Source organism: Mytilus edulis, chromosome 6, assembly GCF_963676685.1.
Source record: "Mytilus edulis chromosome 6, xbMytEdul2.2, whole genome shotgun sequence".
Lineage (NCBI taxonomy): Eukaryota > Metazoa > Mollusca > Bivalvia > Mytilida > Mytilidae > Mytilus > Mytilus edulis.
This window is the reverse complement of record NC_092349.1, coordinates 68,716,910-68,729,370: the sequence shown is the minus strand read 5'-3', so window position 1 is coordinate 68,729,370 and position 12,461 is coordinate 68,716,910. Positions and strand designations below refer to the sequence as shown.

The window sequence follows — 12,461 nt, the reverse complement described above, 5'->3', positions numbered from 1 at the left end:
TCATTACATAGATACCAGGACTAAATTTAATATATACGCCAGACGCGCGTTTCGTCTACAAAAGACTCATCAGTGAAGCTCGAATCCAAAAAAGTTAAAAAGGCCAAATAAAGTATGAAGTTGAAGAGCAGTATTTTTGTGATTTTGCTTTTTATCCTAATAAGTTCAGCTGAACCATTTTAATGTCCGTCCAATAAATAGTGTGAAATTTTTTTTTTTAAATGATTAGGGGTTGTCTGTATGACTGATTGCATAAATCTTCAATTGTTGTATTAATTGTATTTATTTTGTCAGCGTTTATCACTTTATGTAAATCTGTTTGTGCTTTTTAGATCTCACCATTAATATTCATACTATATTGATTAAAATAGCAGAACTGTGCACTAGGGCTATTTCTGAATGTCTTTTCAAGATAAAGACTCAACTCTAAATATTCTCTAAGAGTCCTATTCATTTCTAAAAATAAATTTGAGAGGATACCACAAATTTAGAAGTTTGTAGTAAAATCATTAACCAAAAAATACTGCCATTCTATAATTTGAAAATGCTTTTATATGTTTTTTAAAATTATATATTCTAGATCTGCAGCTATTTTTCGAGGGAAAAAAGTATCAATTTATTTTATAGAAATTTCTTTGTTGTGTTGTTTATGCATTCTATGTATGAAGGAATAAACGTGTTGATTAAAATATACTAAGCTTTATTTTATATCATTTACAACTTTAATTCATATGATCAGATAATGATGTATATTTATATAAGGTCTACAAAATAACATGCTTTTAATCTTTTATTTAACATACTCTACCATTCCAAAATTTTATTAAAAATTGTATGGTTGGATTTTGTATGATATAGCCATAAACAAATATATATTTTTTTGTATGTTAATTCCTTGTTTCAGAATCAAATGTATTATGGGTAATATTTTTTAAAGCGTATACTAAATCTTTGTGTTTCACTAACAACCTCCTAAACAATAGAAATTCAACTATTTATGTGACTTAAGGTGGTACCTAACACTACAGGGAGATAACTCTGTAATATCAGCCAAACGTTTTAATTACTTTGCCTTGTAAAGGCAATATAAAGCTTCTCAATGATAAAAATTAGTGTTTGTCAAACTGCTATATAACCAGTGTAATTTTTCTGATAAAACGCTTTGTTCAAATTTTTTGAATTTTTTATATTTTTGTTAAAGGGTCAAAGTAAATATCAAAATTTTATGAAAATTAAACGAGCCAAATTAATTTTAGTGAAAGTGTTGGGTACCACCTTAATTAGTTTCATTGTGTGATATGAACAAGGAAATAACCCATAGTTCTATATATAGATTCTGAAACAGAGAAATGATACATATTATAATATGTGGGTACTGGATAGTGGTATGGGGTATTTTCTCGCACAGGTTTTAAGTTGTTATATTGCTTTTCTGTTATTGTTGAATTTTATTTTTAACCTGTCAAACACACTATGTATTATGGTAAACAAATGTCTGTCTGTAAACACTTCTTACATTAATTCAGATTTGTTTTAACCAACTTTCATGTAATATTTACACAACATTAATATAAAGGGTTAATTGAGTTCTCTCTTTTGATTTTGTTGCTATGGGACATAAACCAATTGAATTTTTCATATACCACACACTGACTCCAATATACCTGGATTGATTTCCTCAAAACTTTATTACTGTAGGGATTGATAAAAAGAAGCTCAATTTTATATTTTTAATCTAAAAACAGTTATGGGATTTTCTAAAGTCATATTTGACAAAATATTTATACACTTTTAAGTATCAGATCCTAATGCATGATTTTCAAACAGAGTCATTTTATTTACTTCTGATTAAATAGCTTCTAAATATTCCATTCTATTTTTGCATTAATTTCCATTTGCACAGGGCATAGGTATTGTGCACTCTTGGGGCAGTTGCTTGCTATCTTGCATTATGGCTTTTTGAAATGTCTCTCACCAAGACAACTTAAACATAAATCTTTGAACTGTCTGTTGATTTGACTTTTTATCAAATACTTTGAATGTTTAGCACCACAATTTATACATTCTTGTTGATTTTATTTCATGATCCTATTATGTGGTAATAAATTTAATAATATGCAATCTGAATAAATTAACGTAGTTATTATTGATGATCTTAATCTTTTCTGACTTTGTAACACAAATGAATGTTTGTTTCTTATTATATACAAAACAAGTCAGCTAAAAATAAACCTGCTGAAAATTGTATGATTGAAATAATTTGATATTTGAAAATACTGTATTTTTATGCAGAAATGCACTTTTATGGGGTAATCATATTTATTCAAAGTTATTACTTCTGTGCATCCATTTATTTTTGTGGATACCAATTTTCATGAATAATGGAATAGTTGAATTTTCGTGGATATTTGATTTCGTGGTTTTGCCAGTCTGTATAAATGACAATAGAACATCTGGGGTTGAAGTCATAAAACTTTGCTCAGTGCTCGGAGCACAAAAATCATGCTTGAAACATGAAATCAAGCATTTTGATTGGTTGATTCTCGAGTCTGAGTACAAAAATTGTGCTCGAAAGTTTTATGACCGCAAGGCCAGTTCTTTGTTGAGGATTTAATTTTGTGGTTAACCTATACCAAGGAAATCCCCAAAAATTGGTATCCAATGAATAAGGAATTCACACTATTTTAATGAAATTGTTCACACCAGTAGATTCATTATGTTATTTTATTAAACTTATTTGTTATCACGTAGAATACACTGCTGTTTTTTTCTGGTGATTGTGTGCCTTGCTTATATTATTGATTTAGTATATGTTAAATAAAAATTCTTATAGTGATTTTTTATTTTACTTTTGAACATGCATGTGCATGAAGTAGTTGCCACTAGATGTTAAGCCACCAACAATCAATCAATCAAACCTACAAGTTATTCAAATTAAATGATATAAGGAGTAAAATCTTTTCACTCAATTGTGCCTTTGGGTCTTAATTATCCATAGGCATTTTAGTTGAGTTTATACTACAGTGTTAGGGACCTCGGTGGCAAAGAGATCTAAGTAGTCTAACTGTTGTATCACTAGCCAGTCAATACTGAGGTTGTGAGATACAATTCCACACTTGGCAGGTGAACTTGGCTCCAATCTTAATTGATTAGGATTGTCAGTTTTCCTACCAAAGGTTTGTGGTTCTCTCCTTGCACTCCAGCTTCCTCCACCAATTAAAACTGACTGCCATGAAATAGCACAATAGAGCTGAAAATTATGTTAAACAATATCAATTACCGTGTTTATTCAAATTTTCTTTGTATAACTAAATTGTTCAAAATTAATTTTACAGAGGTATATAGCTCCATGAAGGCTAAAACAATATAAAAAAGACCAATATCTAAGGGTTAATCAGAATTCATTAGCTGAAGAGACCAGGACAAAACTGGCAAAACAGAAATAGAAGATACAGACCAGGACAAAACTGGCAAAACAGAAACAAATAAACTCTTATCACAGAGATATGTCTCACTTTTTTGTAATTTTGATTATGCAAATGTTGAAAAATACTAAACATTTTAACAAGTTAGTCAAAAATTCAAAATCAATGAACCATGACTGAGGTACATAGCTAAACAATATCCATGTAAATGAGATGTGCCAATGCTAATACAACTGCATATAAAATACCATTGACCTATACGTAGTTCCCTTTAAACAAACCAAAACACAAACATTAACTTGTAAACCATTTAAAAGTTTCAAAGTCAATGAACCATGAATAGTGGGTGGGGCAGTAGAATCTCCATACAAAACGATACTTGCAAAGGCCAATAAAGGAGTAGGTTCAGTAAGACCCCTTTTTGGCCCCAAAATATAGCAGTTTTACAAAATTGTTAAAATGTAAACCTTTAGTTATTTATTGGACAGTAGAATGCTTCTGCTACATAAATATGGGCTGTTTTTGACAATACAATGCACATATATCCAGTACTAGCACGATTAAGTCATGCTAAATTACTGAAATCCTCATAATTCTTGCATTTTAGTTAAATTTTAGACGGTTTTCGTGTAAAACGAAAGAGGCCGCATTCGTGTTCATCCTTAATTTTGAAATGTAAGTTGTATTTTATGATAATACATAACATATATAAAGATTGAGGATGAACACGGATGCGGCCACTTTCATTTTTACCAAAAACCATCTGAAAAGTGACATTTTCGGCATATTAGGTAGATTTTTCATATTTGAGCTTGAATCGGATCGTTTTTAATGACTAAATCTGTTAAAATCTTTCACATAAACTAATTAATTCAAATAAAATAGACACTTAAGTGTTTAAAAAGTGGTCAAAATCTTTCGTCAGACGAACCTGAAATTTGAGGCCAAAATCGGTCCTTACCGGACCAACTCCTTTGAATACTAAATATAGTTGACTTCAAATTAGCAGTTCATCTTAAACTGATCTAATCACAAATTGATACATGTAAACTGAGCAAAAGTTTCAAAGTCGACAGACCATGATTGAGAGGGCAGGGCCAAATATTCTCCATGGAAATGAGATGTGTTAATGCGTATACAACTGAATACCAATAATGGTTCCCCTACAACTGACCTATTTACAAACTTATACATGTTAACTTTCCGAGGTCAACAGACCATGACTGAGGGGGCAGGGTCAAATGATCTCCCTGGAAATGAGATGTGCTTAGACAACTGCATACCTAATATCATTGACCTAGAGCCAGTGGTTCCCCATCAACTGACCTAATCACAAACTAATACATTGTTGATGCCCTCACAGCCAGAAACAGCATACCTCTTGTCTTGCTTTTTGAATCCGTCAAGCGAGACAAAAATGAATGGACACATAGAAAAGTAAAATTCTGGGATTATATCAGTAATTTATAAGGGCATGCAGATTCTGCTCCACTTGTGGCACCTGGCATGTTGTTCGTGGTAAGTACAAATTGGGTGATACTGCAAACTAAATTATTTTCCCATTAAAATATTTCTAGGGAAATTTGTACTTTGTTGAACATTTAAATTTGTGATTAACCTATACATTGCATACAAGTACCCGGCCACGTCCACTTGTATTTTTGTCCATCTGATGAGTTAAGCCTTTTTCAACTGATTTTCATATTTCGTTCTTATGTTGTACTGTTATACCACTGTCCCAGGTTAGGGGGAGGGTTGGGATCCTGCTAACATGTTTAGCCCCGCCACATTATTTAAGTATATGCCTGTCCCAAGTCAGGAGCCTGTAATTCAGTGGTTGTCGTTTGTTTATGTGTTACATATTTGTTTTTCGTTCATTTATTTGTATAGATAAGGCCGTTAGTTTTCTTGTTTGAATTGTTTTACATTGTCTTATAGGGGCCTTTTATAGGTGACTATGCGGTGTGGGCTTTGCTCATTGTTGAAGGCCGTACGGTGACCTATAGTTGTTAAGATGTCTGTGTCATTTTGGTCTCTTGTGAACAGTTGTCTCATTGGCAATCATACCACATCTTCTTTTTTATATACCAACTAAATCCACAAGGTTTAATCATTTCTAAGTAAAGTTTAGATCAACTAATAATATGGGAATAAAATAAGTTCATGTTAGGGATTTATAAGGAACTGCTGTCATTATTGTCCATTCTAAAAGATCAGGCACATTTAAAACAAATCATAGAAAATTTTGTATCATATATTTTCTTTTCTAATAACAAATGAATGATATAATATACTTATAATATACGGAATGATCTATTAATAGCACATTTATACGGTATAACAAATAAAAATTTCATAACAAGCTTATCAGCAGTACAAAACCGAAAGCAATCTACAAAACAAATAACATTGTATTTGAACCTAACTACTGTGGATTCACTTATTTTCGTGGATATCAATTTTTGTGGATTGCTGAAAACTTGCATTTGTAGATATTTGATTTCATGATTTTGCCAATCTCTGTATACAAAGCTTATTGAAAATATATTATTCATGGAACATTTGAATTTGTGGTTCACCTGTATCCACGAAACCCACAAAAATTGGTATCCAACGAATAATAATGAATCCACAGTAAAATATTGCACTAATATACAGTGTACATCACAGGAAATCTCATTTATTTCTTTGATTATCAGATTATTTCTCCTAAACAATCCATAGGCAACCATTAGATTGACTTCCTCAGTCTGCAAGAAAGCAACCAATAGATTGTCCTTTCTCAGTCTATAAGAAAGCAACCAATAGATTGTCCTTTCTCAGTCTATAAGAAAGCAACCATTAGATTGTCCTTTCTCAGTCTATAAGAAAGCAACATGTATGCAGAATATTGTGAACACAAATCTTTTGCAACTATCAAATAGACAGTTTTAAGTATAAATCACACAAACAACTTTTATTTGACATGAATAAGAAATAAAACTAGTTGGAAAAGTATAGGTAAAAAGCTCCAGGTATATTCACCAATAATGGAAAATCACCAATTATAAAAATAATCAACCAAAAAAACTCTCTTCCTTCCTCCAATTTGTAGTTCTCTTAAAAAAAAAATAGTGTTAACTATAGGTTTACAATGTTAGTTCATGCATTCAAATAGCTCTACAGATACATCTTATTAAACAATCAATCACTTTTGTTCAGTAAAATACATAAAGTTTGGTATGAATGAATTACACCATTAATTGTTCAACCAATTGTTTTTCATAAGAGGTCAATGCCATTTTGACATAGAAAATACTTCATGATTTTTTTTTTCCTAAAACAAATTGAGTTTATTAAGCTTAAAAAAAATTCAATATTTTCTAGCCTAAAATAACTAAGTCCATCTTACATAGTGAACTGGTTGATTTAACACAATTCTGACAATCATATGATGGTATAATGTACAGGTATAGAAATACACAGAGTATTGCACATGTTAAATGCTACTTTAACTATCTATGCAAAAAACTTTTAAATAAAATTTCTAAGCTACAGCTTTTATTGACTTTTTTCTATGACACTATTTTGGCACATCTCTATAAAGCAAATATCAATTGAAACTCATTCAAAGCACTGATCCAAAATTTAAAAATAGTGTGGCAATAGTCCAGACAATTTTGACAAAAAATATGTTTATCCCTGATTTTATGATGTATCCTTCACTAGAATCCACTCCTGCCACCAGTTTGTTATGGGACAATATTAATCAACATATGTATGCAAAATTTATGATGAATGTAAAAAAAGATCCATAGTTATCTGTCAAATTTTTAACTAAATTTACACAAAAACAATATAATAAACACATCTAATACAAATGTTAAAAAAAATTCAAAGCCTTCTGAATAAAAAAGAGAAAGCTGAATTCTGTAAATAATTCATCTTGTTTGTTCACTGCGCTCAATAAATATTTTGATCAAATGCTGCCCTGTGTTGGTTATTCTCATTATTTATGGGGAAAAATTGATACTTAACCTTTTTTCAAAAAGGAATTATACGGGTGTTTTTATTTGATCTATATTTATGATTTTTAATCATGTGTCCTTCTTTTGGTTATGACATTATCACATAACTTTTCCATTAAATTTCTCTATATATTTCTTAAAACATCTGATGCAGTTCAACACTTACTATCCATCATTCCAGGTCGAAGGTGCATCTATACAACCTATAACTAACTTGCTTTTTATCAGATTTCTCTTAAATCTAAATGCACAAAATATGAACATGTACATGTACACATGAAACTGACCATTTCATATCACAAACATTTAAGGTTAACATTGCAATGTAAGGTGGTACAATGATACAATATTATAATCACATTAAAATACACCGCCTAAACTTAACACATCAAAACAAACATCACAAACACGAACAGGTTTTTGTTGATTATATTTCACAATCGGCATGTCTTTAGATGAACACTTGGCACAAAGAAGTCTTCCACAGTGACGACTGAAAGAAAAAAACAAATTCATTGAAATTTTAAAAAATATACAATCCATATTTTGAGGTCTTTTTTTCTTCTTCCCAATAAGGAATGTGTTTTGCTCGTTGTTGAAGACTGTTCAGGATCAATAGTTGCTTCTTTCTATGTGGTTTGGTCTCTTTTTGAGAGCTGTCTCATTGGCACTCATACCAAACCTTATGTTTATAAAGTGTAATATGAGGACAATCTAGGGACTGCAAAAAATGCCTTTAAATGAGGTGAAGGTGGTGACCTATGAATCAAGGTTCAGAATGAATAGGTATTACTACAAGGAGACAATAAAAGGATCCAGGTCAACACAGGTTTCTACTTATACAGGTAAACCTTATAGGGGTAGGAGGGGTCCAGATCCTGAAATCCGGGCTTAAAACACGAAATCCTGAGGTCCTAAATTTAACTAAATTTAAATCCTGACACCTCAAAATTCCAAAAAAGAATTCCCATATCACAAAATGATAAATTCTGATATCCTGAGCTTTAAACACCCAATCCCGGAGTACCGATAAAGGTCCTATCACCCTCTTTATAGCAGGTTTGACTACAATTTTCAATATTCTTTCATTTTCAACAATTACCTTATTAGTATGCCACAAAAGTCATATCAAAAACATTAGATAAAGTCTTTGAAATTGACTTCTCCTTTAAAAAAAAATTGCGCGTGACAAGTTTACATTTTCTTTTTATGTTTATTTGTCAAAATACTGACTTTATATGATTGTTTAATCAGTGTTTCAAATAGGATTTCAAAAGGGCAGGGTGCCAATCATGAAAAAGGGCATTGAATGTGTGATATGATAATATGAAAAGCGCATGTTTTAATAAAGATATTAACATATCACTAGTATGCCACTCCAACCCCACACTTGGCACATGTTTTAGACTTCAATGTTAATAGACTAGGATTGTCAGTTTTCCTGCCACATGGAAAATATTGTTAAACACCAAAAAATAAACAACAATAATCTTACCAATGATGTTTTCTTGTTTTGATTCCAAATTTAACACAACATTCTAAACAAATCTCTCCTTCTGACCAAGCTGGTTCTTTAGATAACATATCTATAATAAAAAAAAATGACAGAACATCACAAGCGAAAACGTCTAACACCACAAAATAAAACTGATCAATGGCTGACGTGTCACGAAATGTCACTAAATCTCACAGCGATTGTCCTGAATCCGAAAGACTTAATAGAGATGTGACATATTGTGGGGACAAAATTTATCAGGCTAACTTTCAGTAGGACAACTGATTATAAAAGTTGCACCAAAAAAATTACTAGAATTTGTTGATACATTATTTGTTTTTATGTATTTGAGTATAATGAAATATTAGACAAATTATGACTTGTAGCTGATATCCAATGATATTACTGTGGAGAAAGCCTAACAATATGTAGATATATATATAAGACATAGGTCATATTTACTAGTTAAACCAGTGTTCTCAATAAAGCTTTAAAAATGCTATGACTGACAATTTGAAACTTCCTCACAACTTTAAATAGACACAGAATTAAAAACATGAATTCAAAAATCTTTTTCTCCTTACAAACTTTTAATGTTAAAAGTCCTATGGAAATAGAATGGAAATAGAAATAGACTTACCTAATAATTTGAAAAGTAATTGTTTAGTAGCAACAGGTGCATTGAATATATTTAATCCCTGTCTGTTCATTGTTCCTAACTTAGCTCCTGCTCTCACTAATGCTCTACATAGGTTACCATTGCCATTCACATAGGCTAGTAATAAACCTGAAATAAATATTGAACATAATGTACACACTTTTAGTTTAAACATATCTATTTATAGTGGATTGGGAAACAAGTTTTTGCAACTGATATCAATCCCTTTCCACTTTGTGGGTGCGAGTGCTGCCTTGTAGCGGCATTAGCCTGCTCTTTTTCGAAATCTACAAGGGTGTCTTTTACGTGCAAGAGATATGGCTCCTCTCTTAACACAGGTCAGCCATTTATCATCCCCTTCCGATGGACTATCACTGTTTCCTGAAGACCATATTCGCAAATGGTGTCAAGGGAGAGTTTAATACCGAATCATTCTGTATGTGCCTGTTTCTGAATTAAATTGCTTTATATTTTTCATGTCTGGTCTTTTATAGCCGGCAATACAGTAGGTTTTTTTTCTCATTGTTGAAAGCTGTACTGTTGCCTATAATTGCTTACACTGACTTCATTTGACCTTTTGTGGAAACAAGTCTCTTTGGCAAACACACTAAATCGCCATATTTTTGAGAGCTTGTCAATTGTTGGAAGACAACATGGTGATAATTGAGATTATAATGGTGACCTATATATAAAAATTGTGTTGTAAGGCAACTTCCCTTCATCCACACAGTTTTGCCTTACCTGTGTTTGCCTCACTGTCAACAGCATCTATTGGGTAATCAGGCATACTCTCTTTAAATAATTCAAAGATGGCTGCTGCATTATCTCTCCCATACTGACATAGTACATGGATAGGCATCTGTCCTCTGATGCAAATAAAAATATACAAGTATAAAAAATAAGCCTATTTTAGTGTGTTTTTTTTTCTGCCTACCTTAGCTCATTTCTCATTCAATTATTTTTCCCATTTTTGAACAACGTTTAGTAAATGCAAAAATCATTAAAATTGAAAAACATAAGTCATAACATCCATGTCTTATTTTGTAGCAGAAAATTATTGTGGAGAGTCTTATTTTTTGCCAATTTGCCATTTGATATAAATGGCAAATATGTCCCTTCATGTAAATTGACAAATAAAACTTTGCAAACAAGTCAGCCCAAAATATTGATAAATTTAAGTACCAATAAAATTAACCATGGTCCAGTATATTACAGTGTATAAGATACATACTTTGCATTAACAGCTTCGGCATTGATTTGTGATTCTGTTAACAACACTCTAGTAGCTTGTAGGTGGCCTTGTTGTACAGCTATGTGCAATGCTGAAAATTTAAATAATTTATTGAGTCAAAACTTTTTACAACATAAGTACAAACAAGAATGTGTCCATAGTACACCGATGCCCCACTCACACTATCATTTTCTATGTTTAGCTGACTGTGAAATTGGGGTAAAAACTCTAATTTGGCATAAAAATTAGGTAGATCATATAATAGGGAACATGTGTACTAAGTAACAAGTTGATTAGACTTCAACTTCATCAAAAACTACCTTAACCGAAAACTTAAACCTGAAGCAGGACAGAGTAAACTGACAGACGGACAAACAGACATACTGACCAGAAAACATAATGCCCCTATACTATCTAACTGTTATAGGACTATAAAATATCTCTTTTTTTTATTAGCTAAAAGCATAGGTTTATATAAAATTTGAATCAGCTAACCTGTACCAAAATATATAGATTTTCCTATGCAACATCAATTACGTAGGTTAATGACGTCATGCAAATGTTTTGATTTTATAATTCTTTTTTCTGTGTTTTCCTTTAAGTTGGCCTCCGTGAATATGTTATCTTTGAGGTTGATAAATTATTGTTTCAACCTCATCTAAAATCAATAATTGTATATTATTTCATATCGGTTAAGAATAAGCTTCTCTTATTGGATAAAAAGGGACCACATGACATTCATTATTCTTCAGTAATAAATTCCATCGGTCATTAACAGAACAAAAGGGACCAGAAAACCGGTCGTTAATGGACTTTTACATGATAATGAGCGATGGTGCGTGGTTTCCGTCTGTTAATGACCGTTGGGGCGGGGTTTTCGTCTGTTAATGACCGTTGGGGCGTGGTTTCTCTGTTAATGACCGGTGGGGCGTGGTTTCCTTGTTTTGAAAGATGTCACTTTAATAAAAGATATTCCTGTTTTCAATATTATATTTAAGTTGTTGAATTGCTTACCATATGTTTTCGTAAATAATAAAATTATAGAGAACTTGATTAAGTATTTGTATTCTGAAAAATTGCACTTAAATTAATGGCAGTATTACTACGACTGGTCTTCAATCTTTCCCATAGAAATCGATCGTTTCCCATAGAAATCGATCGTTTCCCATAGAAATCGTACAACTACTCGAGTTTATTTTGGACATTTTGAATTTATGAGAATTTTCAAAGCCATGGTTCTTCAATGAAATAAACATAATAGTTCTTAAAAACTGGTCATTATCGTGATACATGGACTGCCCGTAGGACAGTGGTATTGACTGTGACAGCGATAATGACCTCGCCTTCGGCTCAGTCATTATCACTATCTTAGTCAATACCACTGTCCTGTGGGCAGTCCATATATACCGATAATGACCAGTTTTTCAAGAACTATTATGTAATTATTGTACTTACCATTATTATTGTTCTCATCTAAGGCATCAAACTCTATCCTGTTATCTAACAGTACAGAACATATACTGGCGTGGTTGTCTGCTGCTGCTAAGTGCAGGCAGGTCATTCTCTGTTTGTTCCTTGCATTGACGTCTGCTCCAGCTAATAGCTGCAATAATTAAACTATATTACATTGAAATATTATGACCTG

The 12,461-nt window shown here is 31.8% G+C and overlaps 1 protein-coding gene and 1 long non-coding RNA gene across 3 annotated transcripts in view; both read right to left on the bottom strand.

Annotated features, from left to right (window-relative positions):
- Window positions 1-827: 827 nt before the first annotated feature.
- LOC139528250 (uncharacterized) lies at window positions 828-2,836 on the bottom strand. Its single transcript, XR_011665559.1, has 2 exons — window positions 1,276-2,836; window positions 828-1,003 (listed from the first exon to the last, which is right to left on the bottom strand). It is a non-coding gene; the product is annotated as an uncharacterized lncRNA (long non-coding RNA).
- Window positions 2,837-7,506: 4,670 nt separating this feature from the next.
- Window positions 7,507-12,461, bottom strand: part of LOC139528244 (rabankyrin-5-like) — a 30,546-nt gene continuing 25,591 nt past the window's right edge. For both annotated transcript variants that reach the window (XM_071324130.1, XM_071324131.1), the window contains 6 exons: window positions 12,272-12,419; window positions 10,817-10,907; window positions 10,327-10,451; window positions 9,568-9,714; window positions 8,928-9,018; window positions 7,507-7,925 (listed from right to left, as the gene is read on the bottom strand). In XM_071324130.1, coding sequence (XP_071180231.1) covers window positions 7,793-7,925; window positions 8,928-9,018; window positions 9,568-9,714; window positions 10,327-10,451; window positions 10,817-10,907; window positions 12,272-12,419 — 735 coding nt within the window. In that variant the 3' untranslated portion in view covers window positions 7,507-7,792. The remainder of the gene's footprint in view (window positions 7,926-8,927; window positions 9,019-9,567; window positions 9,715-10,326; window positions 10,452-10,816; window positions 10,908-12,271; window positions 12,420-12,461) is intronic.